At 34.9% G+C, this 27,315-nt stretch overlaps 1 protein-coding gene across 2 annotated transcripts in view; it reads left to right on the forward strand.

Annotated features, from left to right (window-relative positions):
• LOC124644899 (FH1/FH2 domain-containing protein 3) overlaps positions 1–27,315 on the forward strand; it is a 79,829-nt gene that overhangs the window by 25,471 nt on the left and 27,043 nt on the right. For both annotated transcript variants that reach the window (XR_006986124.1, XM_047184564.1), the window contains exon 4: positions 798–831. Coding sequence is in view for 1 of the 2 variants with exons in the window: in XM_047184564.1 (XP_047040520.1) it covers positions 798–831 (34 nt within the window). In the remaining variant the exon portion in view is untranslated. The remainder of the gene's footprint in view (positions 1–797; positions 832–27,315) is intronic.

The following is a 27,315-nucleotide window of genomic DNA, read 5'->3' on the forward strand; positions in this document are numbered from 1 at the left end:
GCGTCGTGTTGCGTCGCGTCGCGTCGCGTTCGTCGCTCACGTAGGACACCGCGTTATTGAATTCACTTACTTGGATAGTAGTACATTTGAATGTAATTTTTACTTGTTAATAGAAAGCGAAGACACCATGTTACCTAGTGTCAAACGAGTAAGATTTTTAGGCTTGGCTGTGAAAGTTTTACTGGGATATATTGACGGGAAATCTATGCATCAACATGTACTCTCCGATCATAAAGAGTTGGAAAATCAATGAATGCGTTGGTTGCATTTTAATAGTGGTACTTATTCTCCAAAGCCTCGCGTGGTCAGCTTACCTCCTAATATTTAATTATGCTCAAAACTTACATTTAACCATACTTGTTTATAGACAGAATATTATGTATAAGTACTACGTGCAGTAACGTTTCCATATTTTCCTAAAGCTACAGTACAAACGAATTCTTACTCGGACAAAGTGTTTTCCTGCTAAGGTACTGCACGAATGCAACGAGCTATAAAAACTTTCACATGTAGGGTTCACGCAAGTGAAATAGCAATGAATTACTGCTGATTTCAATGAGCATGAAAATCGGTTAATGAAGTCCGTACTTTTGCGATTAGAGTTTGAAAAGTGACTTAATTTATATGGACCTTTGTCCAAATTGAATCCTATCTATCGATCGGCTTCGATCGGCTATCTAGCGATTGGCTATAGGAATCCACCGTTAGTTGGCATTCTAGGGTTGTGTAGATAAATTGAACATTCCGTCTAATTAAAGAATGATGATACATATTTTTATTGTTTTCTTTTTTTTCAGAAGTAGTATTGTCGACTACCGGGAGGAGGATCAAGTAAGTAAAGATTTATACATAATTATGCTGTAATGCAGTTCGGAACAAAACCTTTTACCAGGTGCTGCTTTTACATCACCTTTGACGGCATACATATACTCAAATGCTTGACATATTACGTTGTAGGTCCTTCCCGCACGAAATTGATTAAAGAACCTCTTTAAACTATGTCTTAATATTCGTAGTCTTAATATTTAAAGGTCTAAATCTAGGTGCGATTCCAGGAATGTTACGATGACTCAGCTCAAATAGTTAGCCCACAAACTTCTTAGACTATTGTTGTTACCTTAATAGCTGCCTTATTTAATTAATGGGTTTCTTAATGGATCTTGTCTCATACGCCTACGTACTTTAGTTTCAATTAATCTTAAATATGCCGAAAGCCCTATTCAAGATTATTTTAACATTAATTGTATGTCCTGGTTTCTACCGTTGGTTTTGGTAGTAGGGGCGAATATCAAGCGTGAGAGTCATATGGATGACAGATTTAATTAGGTCATCTGGAATGTCACTAAATATTAAATTAGACGCTACAAACCCATTACCACCCGCTCCCTTGAATGATAATGCTTGCTCTAGAGGAGCGATTTTAGTATCAAATTAAAAAAAATATTTCCCTTACCTAAGTCTTCGCTAAAATGCGACGTAAAAAATGCATAAAGCATGCAATGAAACCTGACCTAGGTTTATAACATGTTTTAATGCGATAAAGCAAATTAAATCAGTGACTTCAAACGTGCAAGAATTACAAGAAAACACCTGCTCATGTAAGACTATCAAACGAGCGAATGGATTTTTACAAGCATTCTTGTAGAACAGTCGGCAGGTCAACCTAACCGAATCTTTCAAATGTTAACAGACATACAGGATAGTTATCAGCACGAATCTTGAGCCTTGACCTTCATTTGCGCAGAAGTGATTTATTACCAAATAACCAATCCTGAATGACGGCTATGACGCGATGCACTGCGGGCCAATCACCGGTTTAGCCCGCCCCCGCGCCTCACTTCATACCACAAAAGGGACCCAATAAATTACTTCAAAAAAGGTGAAGGTCAGAGCTCAAGATTCGTGCCGATGATTATAACCTACCACTATTGTGATAAGGGTGAAAAATATTAAACTTTGACTGATTGGATAGGTTGATGTGCTGTCGTATGTTCATATCACATATCACCTGTTATCCTTCATTGCCTAAGAACAACCCTAGGAACCTTTCTAAAGGGTTAGGGTCAGGGAATTGAGTATTTGTGCCTACTTTTGTGGACGAATTGATCATTTATCGGTTAAGCTTTAATAACACCTTACCTTAAATATCACTACAAGCTTCTTTAAAAGGCTTTTTTGGGTCTTTAGTTAGAGGACTGGACGATTATGCTCTCAACTGTATATTACCTACAGCGTAAAGTGACCAAGGTATAATTTACTTACTCATCTTTATTTTCCTTATGTTTACAGTTTCAAATATGACAGCTATAGGACCACTTGCCCCATTGCAGCTTGAATACTCTAGCAATATTTTTAATCTATTGTGATTTCAATATCATAACATTGACCACTGGTGGTAGCTAACTACCATTCATAAAGGGCTCTAATTTTTATAATACATGAATAGAAGCAAATATTTACACAGACCATTAAAATAAATTGCGGTCGCCGTTAATAACATCAGCTGGCCGTACAAAAACATGTCCAAGATAATAAAAAAAAAAGTGGGAGCCGAGCGAACTCGGTTACCGGTCTAATGGAGACAGACTCGGGTCTTGACCACGCGTTCTTACCGTAATTAATATTATTTACCTATCTATCCTAAATTCAATAACATATCATATTTTTTTTAACATCCAGTTTAAGCTGAAGATTAGGCAAATATGTAAATTTTATTGAAGACGATATTTTTTGTGTGACATCTTAAAATTATATCTATATTTATTAGAAAAAGTTTCGATCAACATAATATTTATCTTCTAAAGTCTACGTGAAAAAAAAAATTGCAAAGCGAAAAAATTTCTACGAGTTCGGGAAGTCAAAAAAAACTGTCGGACACTCATGCGCAGAGCAAAGGCTTCGACGCAACAGCGGGAGCAGTGAACTGAGGAGTGCACTGTATCCTTGAGACGGTCCCGTATAGGAGCTCGGCGTTAGACAGAGACGGCACTATAGTACGCGATACTGACATTTTACAACGATGACGTCAATGTCAAAGAGTTGATAATTGTGTAGATAGGTCGCGAATTTTTACCTGTGCGTGGTCCAAAAGTTATAATAATTTGCTCTAATATTTTTACATAAGAGATTTTTAGGTATATTATTTTTTAGTAGTTAAGGGCGCTTTTTTGCAAATTGGAACTTGTGTGTGTGTGCCGATTTATCAGCCTAATTTAAATAAATGACTTTTTATTTTTTATCTGTCTATTCACTTACACGGGTATCCTTCGATAAACAGCACTGTTGATCGAACCGGGCATCGTAATCATGTATGTGACACATTTACATTACAAAACAGATAATGAGCTTACAACCGTAAATAGACTGAAGAAAGGCTGCAATTTCAATGTAATGGGTATGATTTGCATAATAAAACCTCTTTTCGATACAAGATAATCAAAGAAAATTGTAATCGGTACTGAATTTCTCATACGCTAAACAGCACAGAACAAGGCTTTAAAATGCATTGTTTTTACTAAAAGTGCAACAAAACATAGAATTTCCTAACAGCGGATTCTTTAAATTAATAAAAAAATAACTAAAAATTTTTGAAAAAGATATAGCCATAGTAAACTTTTATAAACGCATTTAAGTATTTTTAAATTAAAATAAATAAACAATTAAAAAAATGTTTGTCATATCTACGCGTAAACATAATTACTCTATGCGAAGGTTCAGTCATTCACTTTTCATCTCTTTCTTCCACGCCGGACGATGTGATACAAGATACAATGTTCTTTTCGATACAACCTTGCCATATCTAGTAGGTGGGTACATCCGCACTACGCTACCACGATACCTGCCTGTTCACAATTACCGGTTAATAAAGACGTGAAAATTGTACCTGAGGCGACTTGTCTCACAAGCTCTTCAGTAATACTTATGACTTCGTGTCGATACCTAGCCGGGTGTGCGCCGTGCCTTCGCACCCAAAAACTTGGAAACAAAATAATGCAGTGAATATTGTGATACAGATACCGTTTTCTGATCTCCGAAGGTAGTGTCCAACCCTTAAGTTTATTTACCGATAAATATTTCGCGCCACATTTGAACTTGGAGCCGGTTTTTGAAACGTTTATTTTTTTTATTTTTCTGCATGAGCTTTCTTACTGTACATTGTGGTATAAATATTTATATTGAGCTATTGTTTATCTGTGTTATTTAACTTAAAAGCTGTATTTATAACGAGCGATATAGATTCCAGTGCCGAGGGACTTATGTTAATTTTTTAAAAACACCATTTGAGTTACCGATCTATTGATACCACTAGTTAATATTACTAGTTTTGGTAATAAAGTCTGAGTTTACGTGTAGATAATACCCCTAATCTCTTAATTTAGTCGTTTGTGTGCGAAATCGATAATAACTAACACAAATCGGAATCGTAAAAGAATCAACTAAACGAAGTTTTTATGATCGAGCTTTTATAAAAGTTATTTGTATCGATTTTAAAGCATGTCTCAAGTACAGAAAATGCGTTTGAAAGACTTTACAAGTAATATTTTTCAAACACAAAATGATTTATTTAAACTTTTCAGAAACAGCACTTTTTGAAAGTTCGAATCTACAAAGAGGAGCCCCCAAAACACCCACCGTTCACCACTTCCTATGTGTTTTTTTTTTTCTGGGAGAAGAAGTAGCGTAACAAACTGCCATTTATCAAGTCGAAATAAATGTTTGTATAAATCAATAGGTATTCATGATTATAAATTTTGACACCCTTGCGTCAAAGTACACCGTTTAGGAAAACATAATATTAAATCAAATGGTCCATCAAAACAAAAGGCCAAAATTATGAAGATATTGAAAACTGAATTAGTAAATCAAATACATTAACTAATTGTACATTTTAACGCTTAAGGATGAAGAGCTATTTATTTAAGGAGTAAACAATTAATAATTTACTAACTGACCTTACCTTTTATGAAACCTGATCTCATTTTTAATTTATTTTAAGGAAAAAATCAAAGTTTTCACAAAGAATTGGTAGAATTTTGCGATTAAGAAGATAACGTTACTACTACCGATCATGCTAAGGTCTGACCGTTTTTTGGTGAAGTTGACAATGCTGTCAGACAGTACATAAAAATGTTATTATCCCTTGATAACTGGCAGCTGTTAAATGCACAAAAGAGGTACCACTAAGTACCTATACATCTTTTTTCATCTTTATTTTAAAAAAGGATAGGTAGTTACATTTTTAAACTTCGAATGTTACTGGCCAGTTCAACTTATTGAATAAAAACTTTTTTCAACTTAAATCAGTACGGCGCCACCTGACCTATTCGCATGCAATGGACTTACCTACTACACCCATAATACTATGGGTTATGGTTCCATACTATCAATCATAAAAAAATCAATATCGAACGCTTTTACCGTGAAAACATAATTGCTGAAGTTATCATGTAGGTACATGGCTTACATTGTTACAAAGAGCCAGTTGCAATATTGACTACCGATCAGCATAATCAAACCAGCCGTATGCTTGCCACCCCTTGGTCAAAATAGCGATTGAGAATTGAAAATGGTTTGGTTATCGACGTTTAAAAATCTGTTCTGATTTCAGACAGCGCTGGAGCGCTTGTTTTTAACCGACTTCCCAAAAAAAACTTCTCAATTCTGATGTTTTTATTTTTACGCCACTATGTAGTAATTACAATATTTCCAATAATTTCAATGCATGTTTAATTTGAAATACAAACAATACATCAATCGGGAAAGATTATTCAAAATGTTCGTCATTTAAACACCGAAAACAAAAGAATTTCATACATTCCAAATTCGAAATACTGGCCTAATTACCTGACACCAAGTTGGCCAGGTAAACAGATATCCTTTATCTGTAGGAAGAACATTGTTCATTCATTCGTTTTTTAAAACGTCCGGTCAAGACCGAGCTCTACAGATAAGAAGTTTATTACTTTACACCTTTGAACAAAGGATGCCATATAACCGATATTTGGAATTGGAACTTAAGGGAATATTGTACCTCTTTGTTTTAAGACAGGTGTTAGTTCTTAATAGTAAATAAATATCTATGGTCATAAATTCTAAGTATTTATTGCGTGTGCGAACACCAGAAATGTTAACCAATTCTGGAGATTATTATGGTCTTTCGACAAATCAATTGTTCCTATAATTCAGAAAATATAGTATAAGGACACGCTGAACATTCCTATACTTAAAATAAAGCCAAGATATTCTTAAATAAACATAAGTACCTTAAGACTTGCGCAAGTTTTTTTTTATTGTCATTGTAAAGCTGACATATTTATGTAGGAGGCTCAGTTCTTGTTTTTCATACGAACTGTTCTAAAGATCTAGTTTTTTTAGACCAGTTTCATTTTACAAGCCCAAAAATAGACAACGGCGGGTACATTCGATCCACCTAAAGACCTTTAAACGTTTAAAAAAGTTTTTACTGTTAATACCAGTTTGAACTTCTTGGACTTATCCTTAAGCTAGTGAAGTCCTAATCCTTTTCTGTCTATTGATGAGAACTGCATTATAATCCGTCCAGTGATTTTTGAGTTTTACACGAACTGACCGGGGAATATCTTTTTTTTATAATAGGTATGTAGTGATTATTTATTAAAAAAATGGAGCCGAAAAACCAGAACATTACTAACCTATTTCAAAAAAGAAGGTTCTCAGTGTAACGTTCGGCTAAACCGACTTTGGTACAGTTTTCAGCGTAGTATTTCTTAATCTGAGGAAAGTATTTTAGAAATATGAGTGAAGTCGGTTTCTTGGTGTCTCTTGCTGACAATAACTCACTTACAATTAATTGCAAGAAAAATGTAGGTTTACTTTTTCGTTGTAATCGAAAATTCGAAACGTTGCACCGGAACCGGGCCGGGCCCGAAACGGACAGGTTTCACACCAACCGGTTACTAGGAACTATATTCAGAGGAAGTTTTACCGACTGTTGATGTTTTTGAGTAAATATTATTGATTTGAATCGATTTAATAATCGATTGTTATTGATTTTACGTCTGTTACGCCATTAAATTATTAAATGAAGTCTGTTTTTCCGCGGTTTAACTCGCGTCTCTTTGGAACCATTGTCCGTACCGGGATAAAATATACTTAGCCTATGTTAGTCGGGGAAAGTAACTTTCCAACAGTGAAATAATTATTCAATCAGTTCTGTAGTTTCAGAGCCTTTTGGGCAAACAAACACAGTAAACCGATTAATCCTTTCAAATATAATCCTTTCAAACTATTTATTCATGCAAAGCATCAAAAGGTATCAAAAACCAATCCGATTTAAAATTATCATTAGCAGGTATTCTGTATTAAATAAAATACGACTATCATTCACTGTGAAATATATGTAAATCATTAAAGCGACATATTTATTTAAGTACTAAAAAAACTGTGTAGCATTGAATTCACGGAAATTTTCCAAAAACTAAAATTCTGTTAATGAAGAATAACACAGCACTTATTTGAGAAACAATCTTTACCTGACGGGTTGCAGGCGAAAAAACCTAGCATTTCAAACATCTTTATCGTCCGTGCCCTTATCCCGAAATCTTTTAAAATCTATCAAATACTCAATTCTTTATTAGCATTCCGGGTACATTTTACAGTCTAGACACAATATGGATCCTACAGAGCGTAGCCTAAAGAAGTTGAATAGTTTATCAGTAGCTTATTACTAAATTACAATTTTATTCTACAACATTTTCGTGTTCATTTGAGTGTCAGAGTGCGTGTGTGTGAGTTTGATAACTTTTATAAAATTTGACAATAGAGCCACGACTTTCCTCTTCACAAAACATTAGTATGACATCCACATAGACCAGCACTTACAGAGTACCAACAATCCATTGAAACAATCCGCTTAGCAATTAAAATATGACGTGAGCTTTCCTAATGAATTAACACAAGATTAGAAATCCTTCGCTAAGACGGTTTCACCGGTGGAAAGTACAAACACAAAGGATGAACGTGCGTTTTGAATGCTTGCCGCTGACTGCAATTGCCGACCGCACTAGCAGTGACTGCATGAATTGCAATGCTGGCTTCTTTTATGAATTTCATCTTAGACGCAATAGGAATCGCAATTTAACACGTCTACATTCTCACAAAACACCTGAATCCTTAAACTTATTTTATCTCGAAAGATTGCTGCCGACCGCAAATGCTGACCGCACTTGCAGCGACTGCATGGAATGGGTCGATATCTTTAGGTAACTACAATACTGCTGACCCCCTCTGACGCTTTGCTGCTGCTTCAATCCAAAACGGTTTCATGTATTTACAAACCAGTAGTGATGAGTATATAAGAGGAAGTTTGAAAGTAGCGTCGGTATCAGAAAAACTGCGTGGAAACCGGCTGTCGTGGTATGGGCATGTGATGCGGAGGAATGAGAGTCATGTTGTGAGGAAGGTGATGAGTATGAACGTGGACGGATATAGTGTAAGAGGAAGACCAAAGAAACGATGGATGGATTGTGTGAAAGTAGATATGGTAAGAAAGATAGAGAATGTTACTTGTGAGATGACGGCAGATAGAAGAGTATGGAAGAAGAAAACATGCTGCGCCGACCCCAAATAAAATTGGGATAAGGGCAGGAGGATGATGATAGTGCAGCTACTAATTTCATGCAGTCACTGCAAGCGCGGTCAGTAGTTGCAGTCGGCATCTAGCATTCAAGCATATTAAATCGGATAAAAGCAACTCAATGTATTTCTTCTTGTTTAAATAACTTTTTGTATTAGTGTAACTTAACCAATTAACTAGTGGCAGAGAATTATAGCCGATATTTATAGTCTAGTAATTAGAAACTAAGTAGTTACTAGGTAATTGAAAATCCGTTTTTTAGGCACAAGGCCAAAACTTGTTTTGGGTATTAAATTAAATGCAGTAGTTGGTATTAAAATTGTATTGAGCTAAATAACTTCTAATGCCTAGTTATAGTAAGGAAAAGATTATCCATATTTAAAGTAAATATAACCAGAACTAGCTTTTGCCCGCAACTTCGTTCGCGTGGAATAGTGACTACCAGCAGATTTTTGATTTGACCAATAGATGGCGCTATATGTCCGGAATAATTTTTTTTTTATTTTTTTTTTTTGTAATAAAAACTATCCTATGTCCTTTCTCAAGTTTCAAACTATGTCTGTACCAAATTTCACACAAATCGGTTCAGTAGTTTAGGCGTGAAGAAAAGACAGACAGACAGACAGACAGAGTTACTTTCGCATTTATAATATTAGTTTGGATTACTTGTTGTGTACACAAAGTTTATAAACAAACTATACAACACTTACCCGCGGTTTCACTCGCGTTCCGTGGGAACTACCGCTCGTACTGGGATAAAATATAGCCTATGTTATTCAAGAAGGGTGCAGCTTTTCAACAATGAAATATTTTTTTAGATAGGTTCAGTGATTTTGGAGCTTTTAGGTTACGAACTAACAAACAAAAAATATTTCCTCTTTATTAATTTAGATTACTACGATACCGACAAGCGAATTTCAATATAATGTTTCTATCAATATCAATCGTATAGTCTAAAAGAAAGTGAACTATTGTCAGATTTATGAGGCTAAAGGCTATGATACTATACCTCTATCGTATTTTACAACGACTTTTACCCACGATTTCAGCAGTAATGAATTTTACTTTCGCAAATCATGACTTCAGCTTTGATTTATTACTTAATTTTTCTGTGACCTAGACTTTTTTTTAATTTTAGAAGCTTAGTGACGTTTTTTCTGTATGTAAATGGCAATTTTTAGTAGCAGCCAATCAGTGGAATCCAGAACCCTTGATCATGGCACGTTTTTTTCTCTCATAATGCAATATACTAAATAGTAAGCTGTCTCCTAGCAAATGATTAATAGTATCACAGAGTATCCTCAATAGAAACATAAAACACGACCAGTAGCCCAGAGTATAATTCCTTTGTTTCGTGATCCAAAATCGATATTTTTTTCTTACCAATACAACAATGTAGCACAGTATTGCTTAATGCCCAACCCGTCGCATCGACTATCGAACTCGCATCGCAATCATAATCGATTTTTAATACCGAGATCAGCATACTGATACATTCTAAGTTTTTCCTTCGCTTCGATTCCAAGCTCGTCTTTTATTTCGTATAATATAATAGAGTTTCCGATGTGAACCGTCAAGAACACGGACAAAGCCATTGACCTCAAGACTTTGAGACTAAAATTTTATAAGCATTGATTGCAGGCTTTGTCCCATTTTGTTGCTGGATTTCGAATCTTGACTTTACAGACTCACCGAGTGGATATATGAAATGACTGCTTCAGACCACTTGCTATTTCATTATCATAGGAACGCTTACACCATTTTTTTTTTCAATGAAATATAGGTACTTACTTAATGAAGTAGAAAAAAACTAGGCATCATTTACACGTAAGAAAATAGAAACAATATAAATTGTTCTGCATATTTTATAGAGTCAAAAGTTAGCTTACTAGGTACTGTAACGCGTAGCGCGCTAAGGAACGGGGATCTCGGGATATTTTATAATTAAAACATTTAATAACTTTAACTTTGGTTTATTTCGGATTGTAAGCGAAGTGATAATTTCAATATCAAAACCTAAAGCTATTCTTTTTACATACATACACACATTTAAATAGTTGTCCAGCCAGACACCAAACGACGAATAAAACCTACGTACTAAGAAGTTTCTAACTACTCTACAGTACACAGACATATCTTAGCTCAATACATCTTCCCAACCTTAGAGTATGTTCAACCTGTCTTATATAATTAATCAACTTAATGTACTCTACAATAATCCAGTTCGGTCTATCTAAAATTTGTTCTAGATTTAATGCAAATCAGAAAAGTAACTGTTGATCATAATAACTGAACTGTAGTCTGACAATGTGATTTGTGTACTAACTATTTATCTCACTGGATACGGCACTTAAAACAGAGATTACGAATTATAAAATACATAATTTTGTTTAGTTAAAAGATATAGAAATCTTTTAAATTTACTCGTATCGGAGTGTAGTACATTATGATCAGACAGTCATAGAAAACGACCGTTGGAGATAAAATTAAGATAGAATTGTGATCAACAGATCGGGTCTTCCGAGTTGACACATTAATTTGTAATACGAAATATCAAAGAAAAATATTTGGTTAAAGTTTTTGTTGCGTTTTGGCAAATGATGTCACTCTTATTTACTTAAATACTTATCTTTAGTGCCTCGCCGATTCTTGGACATTCTAAAGTATCCTTAAAGCAATTTATTTTCCTTATTCTGAAGATTATAGCAACATCTATTTTATGACTTCGTCACGTCACATCAGATTATTATTTTATTACTAATATCTACATATTTACATCAATAACAAGAGAAGTTGCTGTAAACATTTACTAATTTTTATCGATTGTTTTGCTATGTCGACTACATCAGCACTTAATTACGTTTAACCTTAATCGTCAATATCATTAATTTTGACTCCTTAAGTGTTTGCCGTGGAAATCAATGGCTAGAAGACACTCGTTTACGATATTACCGTCATTGTGCATTTTCATAGCATTTCCATAGAAGTTCAAACTGTAAAATCGATTTAATTAGAATAATTTACTAAAACTACACTTACATTAAATAAATTAGTTATTACGGTGCAAGAAAGAACTTGTACGGCTCACCTTTAACAAACTTGAAGATATAAATTATTAGATCAGTTCAATGTCAAGATATAACTTCTTGATCATCGATCTATGGAACTAAAGCGTCCATAAGAAAGCAGGAAAGTTAGGTACATCGAATGTTCAAACTAAAGAAAGAAGTTCGAAGGAAGAATTCGAATATTTGAATAATGAAGACGGTGTGACAACCCGCTGCCTATCGATATTCAACCAAGTCTTGTCATACTTCATTTGTTTTTGTGAACGTCTCGAAGCTTTTTGCGCCAAGGAAGTCGCAAAAACGCACAGTGGGTTAAATCTAGCAGCTGTAGAATTTCACACGATCAGTGTTGCCAAGTAAGTAGGATGATAAGCAGTTGATATAAGCAATGGCCTGTTGCATTTCAATAGTTCCCGGTATCCGATGGTATTATTCATGAAAGCGAAGTGTGTCATATTCTTATTCATGTAGTCCCGTCGTGTTTTTGAGATATTGTAAGGAAATGTGATGTGGCCGTGTTATCGATATTGCAGTGAGAGTGAAAATCGATTCTTAATCTTATGGTCGATACAGCGTATCTGATATTGGATTAATGTTTTTGCTCGATAGATGGTGTAGGTACTTTTGGGTTGAAAAGTACTGCCCTGTTCATTGTCTTGATTTAAATACGAATTACAAACAATCATGTTTTTATGACACACATTATCGAGTTTACTTAATTGATTGTCCAATTTTCTAAAAATATTATTCTTTAAAGAAGTCATATTTTTATTCATGAATGAACCTCCATATAAACACATTGTAACAACCATTTATGAATGGAATCGTAATGTTTGACATAACCGGTATATTAAAATGTTGGCCACATTACACCGGTGTTGCCAGGTCATAAAATGCGCAGTGAGTCCTAGGGGAGTGACCACGCATATAAAAGGGGGCCACGTCCCAAATATACATAGTTTTCTCTGTTCCACTCATGGCTCATACAAAAGAAAGACAAGAACGCATTCTTGGATTCCTATGCATAAATAGGCAACGTGGGAAAATAACACTCGAAGTTCTGTGGGCGTCGCGCTAACTATATTGGGACGAGAATTCACACATACGGACCAACTAGTTTTTGTAGCAAAAAGGATAAATACAACTTCGAAATGGAATAAGTAAACGGACCAAAACTTAAAAACGGGGTAGTAAATAGAACTCAAAAAGTGACTCTAGCTGAAAACACCCGACTTAATAAAAAATAATAAGACACGTAACCTGTACCCACTTTAAGGTTGAATTGCACATTTAACTAAGTATGTACCTATTACGATAACCAAATTATGGTTATACTTTGGCTGGTTATTCCACCCAATCGTCAAATCGACGATTTGACCACTGGAAATCGTTTGGTTATCGTTATACATAGTTCAATGGTGCACCCACCGTTAGTTTTACAAAAATCAAACATAAACCGAAGAACACCTCCATACTAGAAGGTTAAATACCCTACAGTAAAAGCTAAACTATTGAATATAACAGTAGCCAACATACCGACATAATAGCTTATACATTATGTTATGTATACAATAGTATTATATCACATACAATCTTCATACAATGCCTGAATGTAGGCCGTTGTCACAAAACACCGCCAGACAGGTCTAGTTTAAATGTAGTGAGACAAATAGACCTTATTTGTAATGACCTAGTGGTGAATCTTGCATAGCAAAATTTTAATACTGATTGAATTCTTGAAGCTCTGTTTTTGTATTGAATCCTTGATAATCGCGTGGAACTAGGAACAAAAACAATAATTTAAGGAAAAGGGCAAAACTATTGCAGAAGTTGCGTTTTTGTTTTAGAAGATTATTTTTTACCACTACTTCGCGCGTTTCAGGGGAATTCCTCCCTTACGTAGATAAATAGTTGTCTATCTCCCTCTCTATGGTACCTCTGCTATCGTTCTAAGCTTTATTTTTGAGACTGAAAGCATACTTTTGAAAAGGGTGTCTTTGGAGTTTCTCACCAGTTCATCTTCATAAGACCCTTGGAACCTTCGATATATTTTGAACCGTGTAACTAGCTTGACGTTTCAAAAGATAGGAAACGCAATTTAACATGTATACATTTTCACAAAACACCTGAATCCTCAAACTTATTTTATCACGAATAACTCGTAACACCGGAGACCCAGAAATCCCACAGTTATATTTATATCAATGACGTAAACCCAAAAACTATGCAACCTATTGAAAAATATTTCAGTTTTTATAAAGCTAAAGCTTGTAGCATCTAAAAAGCGAGGACTTCCGTACACAGCTTAATTTTTTAAGTCAAGACACAAATTCGTTTCGTCCGAAATCAAGTGTGAAATATGACGACTAGTTTTGGTCACGATTTACTATGAAAAACTTTTATAAAACAACTCAGGAATACGGATTAACACCTGAGGCTCAGATCAACAAAATATACTTCTATTTTATTATAGCAAATATTTTATTAATTGATTTTAATGCTTAAACTGGTTAACTGACAGAATTGAAACAAAATTGAGATAAGGACAGGAGGATGGATTGATGAACTGTAAAAATAGCTGAAACAGCTGATTTCGCTAAAACCTATTCTAGTCAAGATATTTATTTATATAGTTAAATACTTTTCACCTGTGCGTTGTTCATTGTAATTCCCAAAATGCAGGTGAAATCGGGAGTACCTACTTTTATATAGGTAATCAACAGTCCCTGTATTCGTGACCCATACTATATGACCATATTTTGGTTCCCAGTCTGTTTATACTCGCATATACTCGTGCTTTGTGCGTGTCATTAGCTTTTATAATGTAACTCACGACAGAAGGATTGGTGCGTGCACAGCATAGTTCATTTACCTACCAATCTGATTTCATAACAAGTTGCCAACAAAAAGAAATTCAACAAAATAAAAGCTTCTTCAGAGAGTCCGGTTGAAATTGACAAGTTTTTTATACAATTTAGAAGCACGTTCCAAACTAGTTTTAAGTTGTTATTTATCATCTAGACTAAATATATTAAGCGGCTGAGAATATTTCTCGTTCTGATATTGACAACGGTAGACAGATAATGGATTTGTCTGAGCTTTATTTTTCGTACTATTTATTAATTTGTTGTAATGGCGGCAACAATTGTCCAACTATAGACAACGAAGACTTCAAAATAAGACCTCATTTTCCCTTCGGGTACGTAAAGAAAAGACGGCTCAGTTCAAGATGGCTAAATTACCAGCGGGGCCCAGCAGGGCCAAGGCCTGCCGGGGCTGCGGGTTGTTCGAAAGAGATACCGCGGCCCTGGTACATAAAAGGTCTATGACGGAACACGACGATTTTAGTCAGTAAGAGTCTGACACTCCCTCACCGCTGCTAACCCACAGCGGGAGGGGTCATTTGATGATTTTACGTCGCTAAAAATAAAAAAAAAAAAGCTGGCTAAATTATATTAAGCCCATAATATATGACATGGTCATTCTATTCTCCACACGCTAGCAAAACATGTCAAGCCCTTCAACGTAGTAATCATAGTAATAAACATACTGTAAAGTCATTGTAACAGATTTTTTGCGGCTGCTATATCAATTAAAACTCTGTAACATGTCATTCTTCATTATAAGTTCGTCCTCGTGCTAATTACCAGTTTTTTGTTCCTACACGACATGTTTACCAATGACTGGCAGGTTATTTTTGAGCAAATAGATGGAACACAAGGATTTTATTAATTTTAATTCAATTTATTTGACCCACTCGGTATCAGATCAATTCTTGGCGTCTTATTTTGACTTCCATTGTTGGTGACTTTGTTTTTCTCCTAAATAAGCTTAAAATCATCTTGGTACTTATTAAAAGAATTGCCAAAAGTGGCGTTCTAATTTTAAAGGCTACTATAATTACCTAAATAATGGCTTAGTACACCAACTGGATCACTCGACCAGAAAAGGTTCTTTGCATTACAACTAGCACTTTTCAAAATAAGGACAGTCAGATTAAATTAATACCCCATTCAAATAAATATACACTCTCCGCAGTAAGTGCAAGGTTTTAAATTGCATAATCAATCACAAACAGTAGCGTTCCGCTGTCTCCTGATTACAACCTGTCAATGGGTCCCTCAACGGAACATTTTTCCTGATCATTTCTTCAAACAAACTTGCCAGAGGAATTTGGACTTTATTTTGTTGCATCTAAGGTAGAAGGAGTTGTGTATTGTGATGCGTAATAATCGGTTTACTGACGAGACCCTGTCCCAACATTCTAAAGGTTTTTTTAAAGACGGAATGGTCACGGGAAATGCCCACAGTAACAAGCGGTAAGAGGCGATGCAACAAGAAACGCATGCGTTGTAAAAATACTTTAAATTGAACGACAAAACGCATTCTTATTACTATTACTACTGGATTTACCCGGTATGATTACACGTAATAGCGTATTAAAAATATAACCACAGTGTATTTACCTACGTAACACTAGTTGTACCCCGTGGTACCGACCCGAGGGAACTTCTTTTCGAACCCTGACAAAAAGTAGCCACTACAATATTACAGACTGACTTACTCACGAGACACTTCTTTGAGGCCCTATTTAAAAAAATAATTTAGTACAATGTATTATTGCAACATTTCGGTAAACTATACCGTCATATTTACGCTCTATGTACTGAATTCTGCAATTGAGTTTAGCAATAACAAAAATGGTATCTTCATTTACATCACATAATGTTTATTCTAATTAATACACACATATGCAACATCGTAGCGTTAAAGAATTTATGTTGCCTTAAGATGACTATCTTTTTAGTTCAGTAAGTCTTACAAAAATATTACATTTGCAATAAATTGTTTTAAAAAGGTAAGAACAATGAGGTCAGTTTAACAGTGAGTTCGATTCTTAATACATAATTATATTTTTCAAATCGATTTTCGGTCATCCGATGTTCGAACGATCTACCTATCTCTAAACCACAATCATAGGCTAGTTAATTTTAAAAACCTACAAAAAACTGCTTCTAAATCTTGTCTCAAATATTTTAATCAAACACGCGGAAGACTACTCTAATTCAAGGACAATTCAATTTAACGAAATGGGTTCAGCAATTTCGTGACGGTAATTTACAAAATAAGCTTACATCTAAACAACTTTAATGTGTATTGTAGTTACTTTGCTTGTTTCTGGTGCACGGTTAAGACTACTAAAACATTTAAAAAGGTTAAAAGTTCTTTTGATCCACGTCATTCCCTCAGAACCCTACAGTCAAATCATACTAGTATAAGAAAGAGGAAATATTATTGTCTACTAACTAGGAAAATTCTTTCACTGTTGGGTCACTGTCCGGGCACGTAAAGATTCCTCGGGTGAAACTGAGGGAAAAAGCTAGTTTTGTATAACAGAATTGAACTGTACCTCGTTGAGACGTTCATATAAGTACCGATGTATAACTTATCGTATAAAAACGGTACGTAAAAGTATCTGGTATCAATTGAGTCACGGTATGTAAGTCATTAAAGTCACAATTATTTTACCGTTACCATAGATTCGCGCATTGTCACATACCTCTGTACGCGGGTTGAATTCTCATAGATCTATTAACACTTCTTAAGCTATATTTCTGAGAACTTCTGAACTTTCAATAGCACCTACTGAAGAATATTCCTTAATTAAATAAATGAAAAAAGACTCTCATATCACCAAAAGTGACTAAGATTAAAAATTGCAAAAACATTGCTTAGAACTTGAAGGTAACGACTTTAAGAAAAACATGTCGAAAGAGAATTGGTTTGTTTGAATTTAGAAGAATCAAAACAGGTCTAGAAAAAACTAAATGGACGAAAAAAAAATCAATTCGTTCACAACGGTACATACATCAACAAAAACTAAATTCAATGACAGTTGACGACTTTATCTGTCAGTTTGCTTACACTTTGAATACACTCTTAATCCCAAGATTACAACCTCTAATGAGATAATCAGAGAGCGCCATGTTTTTTTGCGTTCATAACAGCTTAATATTAAGATTATTATAATTACCCACTGGCTCGAGCCCGCGATTTCAGGCGCCCCCGCGTATCTCAACATTTCAGAAACACACTTACACTAGGGTTTACCGAAGCTTATACTATTTCCTTTAGTACTATTTTCAAGACACCTAACACTATGCCAAAATTTCTGAACTTTCGATTAGATAAATTTATCCACAAGTACATAAATAAAACGAAGGGGATTATAAAAGCATAGGTAATATTTTAAACAAAGTAACCAACTTTTGACTAAGGTGGTTAACCTATTAAATAACCAGACAATGAAGAAACTACATAGTCATTTAAAATTAAATCAATATAATCGAGTGATGATATCATGTAATTGTAATTAATGTCGTAGCTCGCCATTGTTCACATTTCCCATCACCTCTTGTTCTGAGGTAAACCGGTATGACGTTTTTAACATATTCCGCGAAATGAAGAATAACCCGGGGGTCGTGGCGTGTAAAACGTGTCGTTGTACGGGACTTTGGCTGTGATGCCTAGTAACGTATATCAATGTACGGGAAAACGCCAACTTGCGACTGCAGACAGCTACTTAGAACATACACAATGACAATTACATTCTAGCCCAAACTTTATCTTAAAATAACGGTCTCAAAAAACTGAAAATCACGGTCCCAAAACTATGCAAGACGCCTGTGAAATCCACAAAAAATATACCAACTTATACCCAATCAACAAAAAGTCTGAAGCCAGATAAAATCGATATAAAAGTCGATAACAATCATTTCGCGCATTCGATTCTCGACAAAACATAGCAGTTTGACAGGCTTTGCATTTCGAATACTTCGCGTTAAGCACGGCTTACACATTGACCTACGACCTTGGTTAGGTAATGCGGGTGGGACAAGTTATGAAAATTAAGCCATTACATTAATAGACTAGATTTGTAATATCGAAAGAATGTTTCTCGTGAGATGACGTCAGATCGAAGTAGGTAAGGAACAACGTTATACGCTGCACTGAACCGATTTTTTTTTTATAATCGTCAAATGATGATGACTAATAGACTAGATTTATCTGGGTAGCAATAATATGTCTATAAAGTAAAAGATAATTTTAATGATCATTTCTCACATTTTCACACATAAACCATTTCACGAAGATTATTTATCTTTTAGTTTATGTTTGCACAGTTTACTGATGTCTACATAATTTTCACACCCTATTCTGACTTCTTTAATATTTTTGCATTCCTTTTGATTTGATTTAATTTTAGATTCCAATAAAAATTGTCGATAAACGCATTAATCGCGAGTCGCTTATGCCGTGAACCACAGCGAAGTCACGGCCAATCTCGTTAGCAAGGAACACAGCACACGTGAAACAGACAACAGTGACGTTAACGGAATCCTCTTTGTTATATTTACTTATACCGTGAACGTGAACTATCTCCAATACGGAATTAAACGTTTAACTGAGGATTTCAATAAGTAATCCATCCGTTGGTTTTACGATTAGAGATTGAATTTTTACATTAGCGTCATAAAAGCTATGTCAAAATTAATGTTAATGCCACAGTTAACCTATGTACCTTTGTCTGAGGGTAAAAGCGAGTTAAAATACTTTGATTTGTTTTGCTCTCAGACTTTAGGCAAAATATACATTATTAATTTTTTGAGGCAAAATATAATCAGGTCAGTACTTACCGTATTTTTTACAGGTCATTAATGAAAATAAGGTCCTGTAAATTCATGTTTTATCAAATGAAAAGTTCAATTGAGATTTTAGTTTTCCATAAAGTTCTGCAAATATTTTCATCGAATAGAAACGTAAAACATAATGCAAAAATATACATGTATTTTTTCAATTACCATTACTTTAATAGCAGTCCTTGTAACGATACAATCAATGCGATTATCTACGTAAATCCCAAATTGAATCGATTTCACGTCCATCCAATTAGTAATCGGTAAAACTCGGAGATTTGTTGATACTGTATAGAATTAAGCAATGACCTTGTCTAGTATAGGCTAATGTAATGTGAGCCTTGTACGTCTGTATATATTTAATTGTGATACAGTGATTAGCACTTACCATTTTTGCACATCTGTAGAAGACTCGGACGGTTCGAATAAGTATTGTAAATGTTTGAAATAAATGCTTTGAGACTTCAAAAACTACATCTGACACGAATTTATTGTCAAACTAGCTTCCGCCAGCGGCTTCGCCCGCGTGGTATGTTGATAAAAAGTAGCCTATGTGTTAATCCAGGGTATCACCTGTCTTCATACCAAATTTCAATCAAATCGGTCCAGCCGTTTTTGCGTGATTGAATAACAAACATACATCCATACATTCTCACAAACTTTCACATTTATAATATAAGTAGGATGGAAAATACAATTCTCCTTAGATACTAACTAGTAAATACAACAATATCGTTTCATTTCGTGCATCCTGTTACCATAGTAAGCATACATACAGTTTTATTATCTACACTTAATCAGCGTTGTAAATGAACTAAGTATTACACTCGGTTGCCATCACACAGATTATTGCAACGAATTCTATCATCAATATTTTTCGTACAATGTCCAGTGATATTTTATTAGTGAGAACTCATCAAAGTCTCACGTATTTCAAACCATTATTACTAAAGCAACGTTAATGATAGCTGATAATTTTAATGATCTTTTCGATTTTATTTTCCAACTGTATGATATCAAACGGTATATTTTTTGTTACAATATTAATTTGTCTAGTAATTTGCTGGTTCAATAAAGTGCCAGTTATGTGTACTAGATAGTCTTTTTTTTATTTAGCTTCAGTACTTTCAGACTTGCGGTTCGGTAAACTACATTAGGTAGCAACATTAAACCGTCGTGCACAAAAAATGAATACTACTTTATTTATGACTAGTTTCTGCCAGCGGTTTCACCCGCATCCCGTGGGAACCTCTGCACGAACCCGGATAAAAATAGCCTATAGCCTTCCTCGATAAATGGGCTATCTAACACCGAAAGAATTGATCAAATCGGACCAGTAGTTCCTGAGATTAGCGCGTTCAAACAAACAAACTCTTCAGCTTTATAATATTAGTATAGATTAGCAGAGGTGGCAAACATAAACATAGGAGTGTCCATACAGAATGAAGGGACAGGTCATGCGGTTGCTAATGGCCGCACGACTTTTAGCGGACTGCAAACCGTTGCAGGAGACGTTGGAATAAAGATGACTTCGCAGAACAAGCCATTAAACACATGACATACAGATGATAAACTAACGTAAGTCACTACTAACGCTATCCATGATTATGCAAATAATGACAGAAATATTTTTTTAACATCTATTAAGTGGTAAGAACTTAACACTTATATTACAAACGATGACATATCTGTAAAGGTTCTGATGTAACCACTGATTGAATCTAACTGCATCACTGCCTAAAATAGCCAGTGACGTCATGGTCTGTGTACCGGAAGTAGGGTCGTCTGTTGTAAGCAGAAAGTCGTGTGGATATTCTGATCACGCGAACATTGCGCTATTGACGTTAGGTGATGCCAATTGTAGGAGTTAGTATTACTGCGCAAAGTAGAAAGTTATTTATATCATTGATGATTTTACTGAAGCGTTTAACACCACAGGTATAAACAGGTTTACATCATCATAAGCGGTTAAAAATAAATAAATTCGGTTACTATTAATTATTATGATCGCGGTTTGCTTAAAGCCCACAGCCCACACCAACACTGTAACATGTGTTGGTGTGGGCTTTTTCGGAATCTATATCATAAAAACGCTAAGTGACGAAACTCGGAGTTCCCCAGGGAACTATGTTGGGTCCAATACACAAATTAAGCAAAAAGAAAATAAGCGTTTCATCGTGATAATTATTATGCCGTGAAATATTTTCGCGTCCATAGGGTATATTAACAAGGTACATACCGGCTAAGAACATTGGTTTGCCATACAATTTACACCTGTCTGTCAAGTGGTATGTTCTCACGAGACGACTCAGGTGTTTTGTGTTAATTACTTGCTCTTAGGCTTCGAACACACGATCAGTCGCTCTTAATATTCCAAGTTCGAAATAGCAACAATTATACTAGCGGTATGGTGTGAATTTATTTTGAACAGGCATTTATGACAACCTCTTACAAAGTGGCTTTAGCTTTTGTTTCTGCAAACAAGTTGATTATAAAAAGCAAACCGTAATGGCGATTTTAATCATAATTATTATAATTGTAAGTATTTTTACAGCTAAGATTTACATGCGCACAGTTACGATAAGTTTTATAAAGCTTAAACGCAGTTGTGTTTACAGCTTTATCGAGTATAGGTTAGTAAACAACTTGAACGTCCCATTACCAATGTGAAGTTAAAGACTTTATTGAACCTAATTAACAATCCGACGGTACTGGATCTTTGAGAAAACTTTACGTGCAATGCTTTTATTTTTATGCAAACTTTTTAATCATCCTTCGAGTGGAATGCTATTTGGTCATTTAAGTATATAAAATTAAGCTGGATGAGCTCTATGTGTCTTTTCAAATCTTCCTGCTACATCTATTTATTTATAATTTGCTGCATTTTAAAAATAAACATTATCATACGGTTCTAATTAAATAAGGTCCAGCTTCGCTCCTCTTATTGTTTAAATCGTTGTAGCTGCATCATTCAAAACAATTAAATAAAGAAACACTGTTCCTATTCCTTTACGTCTATAATATGTAGGTCTAGTTACATCGACTTCATAACATAACAATAGAATTGGTAGAACAAAACGTGGAGGAATTTTCATTAATTGTTATCAATGCCTTGTTGAATAATAATGGGCGAAATCGAGAATCTGTTTTAAAATATTTTGCGTACGAAATACACCACATCGTGCACGTGATATGTTTAATAGAAATATTTACTTAACACATGTTATACAACACATATTAATGCTCAATCCTTCTCCGTGTGAGAGGAGGCCTGTGCCCAGCAGTGGGACGATAAAAAGGCTGTAACAGTATAATGTTATACAACAGACGCCTTGTCAAAAGCGGAACGCAAAATATTTCGTGGAAAGCATTAGATAGAAAAATTATGGCAAATTAATTTCAAAGCTTATGTAAATACATATATACAATAAAATTTTATATTACCTATTTGAAGTCGGTTTTCCGCTTGAAGGAGTATTGATTGTTAAAGTATCAGGTATAGTTAATAGAGCTGGCGATAGTTGCAGGTTGGTAATCCAGAATTCGAATAACATTTATATATTTGATGAGGTAATCTAACTTTAATATCATTCATCCATCATCCTCCGAGCCTTTTTCCCAAACTATGTTGGGGTCGGCTTCCAGTCTAACCGGATTCAGCTGAGTACCAGTGCTTTACAAGAAGCGACTGCCTATCTGACCTCCTCAACCCAGTTACCCGGGCAACCCAATACCCCTAGGTTAGACTGGTGTCAGACTTACTGACTTCTGACTACCCGTAACGACTGCCAAGGATGTTCAACTACAGCCGGGACCTACAGTTTAACGTGCCATCCGAAACACAGTCATTGGTGTCTAAGATATACTTCGAAAGTACATACAAACTTAGAAAAGTTGCATTGGTACTTGCCTGACCTGGAATCGAACCCGCGCCCTCATACTCGAGAGGTTGGTTCTTTGCCCACTAGGCCACCAAAACTTTTTTGACTAACTTTAATATCATTGACCCCTCAAAAATCCCAAACAAAGCACTAGTAGGTATCACTTTTGACAACAAAATCCAAGATTAGAACCTCCTCCTTTCTGGGAAGTCAGTTAAACAAGCATTTAAAAAATCTCTCGGCCATTTTATAAATCAGTAGATTTGGTAACCAAAGCATTTTGTTTATCTTCTATTCATGAAATTCTTTGCCCGAGGTCCTTTTATACATATTTAATTTTACCACCATTTGTCTTTCGATACGATTGCAGAGGCATGTTTACAACGCGAACTGCATACAAATTGTTGAAAATTAATATGTATAAAGAATTTATTGTATGCCTAGCGATTATTGTATGGCTGGGTGAAGATTTTGTGCAATATGAAAGCGCAACCAGCCTTTCGTGAATACAAGTTGCTAATTTAGATTATTTTAATCCTTCATACCTGTAGTAAGTTGTACGTACGCCAATGATATTCAAATAAAAGGATGCTAAATCTGCACTAGTATTTTGGGTTTAAAATTCCTGAGAGATTGAACATTTTTCCGTCACAGCCCAAGCTTAATATTCTGAGAACTTGATATACTTGTAGGACTTACAATTCTAAAGCCTGTCTTAGGACCATATCATGTTTTATCATTATCACCTAGTATTTCTACATGTTAAATGTTAACATGAAAATATATACAAAATATATATTAAAATATTTTTTTTTCTTTACGAAGATATTGATTATGACACAGAACCTATTTATATGGTAAATAGATCCAATAACTTATTGGCAAATTCCGTTCAGCGGTTTCTTCGATTGTCTATTAATTATACTATTCGGCAAAGTCCAGTTTCACCTCTTTGTTATTTGAATATTAATATTCATTATCTGTGGTTCTAATCCTCCCTGATGTGTCGTGATTATTTCACAATCAACTTCGCGAGTTCCTCTGTTATTGTTGCATACGTTTAGTTTTCTCAATGAATTTTAGCGGAGTCAGTTTGTTGATCTAAAAGCCAGTAAGTCAGACAACCAGTCTTACGTAGGAGTATTGGGTTACCCGGGTAATTGGGTTGAGGAGGTCAGATAGAGGCAGTCGCTTGTCCAGGCCAAAGAATTTTCAAATATCGAAACAAAACACAAAACAAAAGAATTCATGAAGATCTTATATCAACAATCCTTTTTAGTGAGAATATTCTTGAATTAGCAACACAATCTCCATCTCGAAACCAAAATAATTCCCCGTTCCACATAATACTGGCTTCCTAATAGTTCACACCTTACTCACGTGCTCTCATTAACTATTACAGGCGCTTACTCAAACATGACCTTTCACTTTCATAAATAGAATTCCAACCAACATCTTTCACAAAGGTTATGAAATTAGCCAATATTGTAATTAAGAGATAACTTATCTGGTCTTAACAATGGGCTTCGGATCTTAAACAGCTGTTTAAGCTGATAATACTGATATGTAATCAGTGTAAGACGACTTTGGAATTTGGATGTTGAATAATATCGAAAACGGTTGTAGATAAAAATGCATTGACAAAAAGCGTCGATTCTAGAAGGTCATCTCGTGATCCTATTATAAGTTCATATTTTTTTTTCATTACCTCTGAAAGATTTGTATCCTAAAAATTAAATAGGTAATTGATTCCAGTCATTCTATCTGTAGCACCCCCAGAATCCTTCAGTATCCTTCTATTTTTATCTCGAAGTACGGATAAGTTCAAAATGCAAGAACAAAAAAAAAAGCATAACAAAGGATATAAAAAGAAACAAAAATAAACCTATTAGAACAATATTAGCCGCGATGTCCACATTTTCGCATATTGCTCAATTGTTACCTACATTCGTTCCTGCCCACGCACATCTTACGTAACCGCGTCGAAATTAGAATAGAATACCGCCTAATGACGGCTTGAAGCGCTTGTCAAAGTAATACCACCTGTCAAATCTAACGTTATGCGAGAATAGGTGTTAAACATGATTTATATTGATTTGCTAACGCTTATGGCTCTGTTGTTCGAGTTGTTTGTTTGTAAACTTGACGAGGAATCAACAAAGTGTTTTTTTTGTATCGCATTTGACCTATCTCTTTACCTACACATCATGTGAACCAAACGTTAGATTTTTTAGTATTCTCCGAGTGCTCTCTATAACTGAACTATGAACTATTTTGAGCAACAAACAAAAGAAGATCGAGGTTCTATATTCGACTTGTCTGTATTTATCTCGTATTTGGGTAACAACCTTAAAATCAAACACGCACGTACTTAAAAGTAAATAGCATCCGAAATCAGGCAAAAATACCCATTAGGTACAAAAAGCGCCTTAAGCAAATAAAGACTGGTAACCATGGAGAATAAAATTACTAGCGGAGGTGCCATAACGTAAAATCTCAGAATATATCTCAGAAAATATACGCCTTCTTTGGACCCGATATTATTGTAATACCTAAAATCATTGACAGATGTCACTTTTTCATTTTGTTATCTTTTTATATATAAGTATTTAAAAATGTAACTTACGGCAACGATTCGTGTGCATGCATTGTTTACCTGTAAGTGGTTGTTACACTTTATTCTTATTTGCTGCTTGTTTCTTTGTTTGTGTCAGTGTATACAATTGTTGGTAAACCAAATAAATAAATACATAAATAAAAAGAACCCGAACACCACGTTCGTTCACTGAAAACTGATATTTCTGATCATGACCACCGTACGTATTTGAGCTAGAACAAGGCGCCTGACCTACCTGCATTATGGCATCTCCGCTCATATTTCTTTACTCTGTTGGTAACCCAATCACGACCCGTTCGGTTCATGTGCCGGTCACTGAACATCACGACAGTCACCAATGGCCGCACAAATATTATAATTAATAACATTGAACACGAAACTGTATAAAAGAGAAAGGAACGGACTGTAAGAGTTCGACGGCTAAGGATTTTCCTTGCAAATTAAATGGTGACGTATTGAAACTAAGGTCTAATTTTAGTAAGGATTTTTGTCTTAATAAGGATATTAAGAGGATATGTCAGCAAGTTCCTCTATCAAGGGATGCTTTGACCTGAAGGAAATTAAATGAGAGATACCTTATGTATACCTACGAATATAAAAAAAGGATTTAGTTTGTTTCTGTGATAGTTTGTACCCTACAGACTCCAAAACTACTGAACCGATTTCAAAAACTCTCTCACTGTTTGGAAGCTACTCTTTCCAAGTAATATAGGTTATATTTATACCAGTCCAGACAGTAGTTCCCACGGAACGAGGGTGAAGCCACGGTCGGCTTTGTATCCTTATAAAAAATCGCTCAAATTCGAGCTGGACTAAGTCAATCCTATCCGCACTGGTGCAATTTTTTTGGACTTTATTCAAAATCTTAAATTCAGATATTCTCACTTTCTTGTTTTTAATTTATGCTAGACAAAAGTTAACCCACACACTTTGTTGCAGTCACTTAGATGCGAAAGAAAAATGGCATTTACCTAGTTTTTAGTTCCACTCTGTTTATTCCTTACTTCACATTGTCTAACGAATTAATTATTGCAGATACGATGCATACAAGGTGATAATTAGTGAAATATTTAAATATGTTCTTACCAATTTCATATTTGGGATTTTTAAAAGTATAACAATGTTTATTTGCCCTTGAAATGGACGGATTGGCAGAAGAAAAATGATTAAATATAGCCAAGTATTTTTTACCTGCGTCAACCAACAGGTTCTAGTTTACCATTCAATCTGCCAAGAAAATACCTCTCAGTACAATTGACTGCCGATTTCAAAAACTAATCTATCCATTGGTTTTAGATTAGAGCTTAATACAAATTATGTCAAAATTCGTTCTACATTATGTATAATCCGATAACAACGAATTGGAATCCGCACTCGATTGACTTCGTAGAATCTCCACTGGTCGCACTATTACGAAACAATTCTATCCGGAATCAGT

Source organism: Helicoverpa zea, chromosome 31, assembly GCF_022581195.2.
Source record: "Helicoverpa zea isolate HzStark_Cry1AcR chromosome 31, ilHelZeax1.1, whole genome shotgun sequence".
Lineage (NCBI taxonomy): Eukaryota > Metazoa > Arthropoda > Insecta > Lepidoptera > Noctuidae > Helicoverpa > Helicoverpa zea.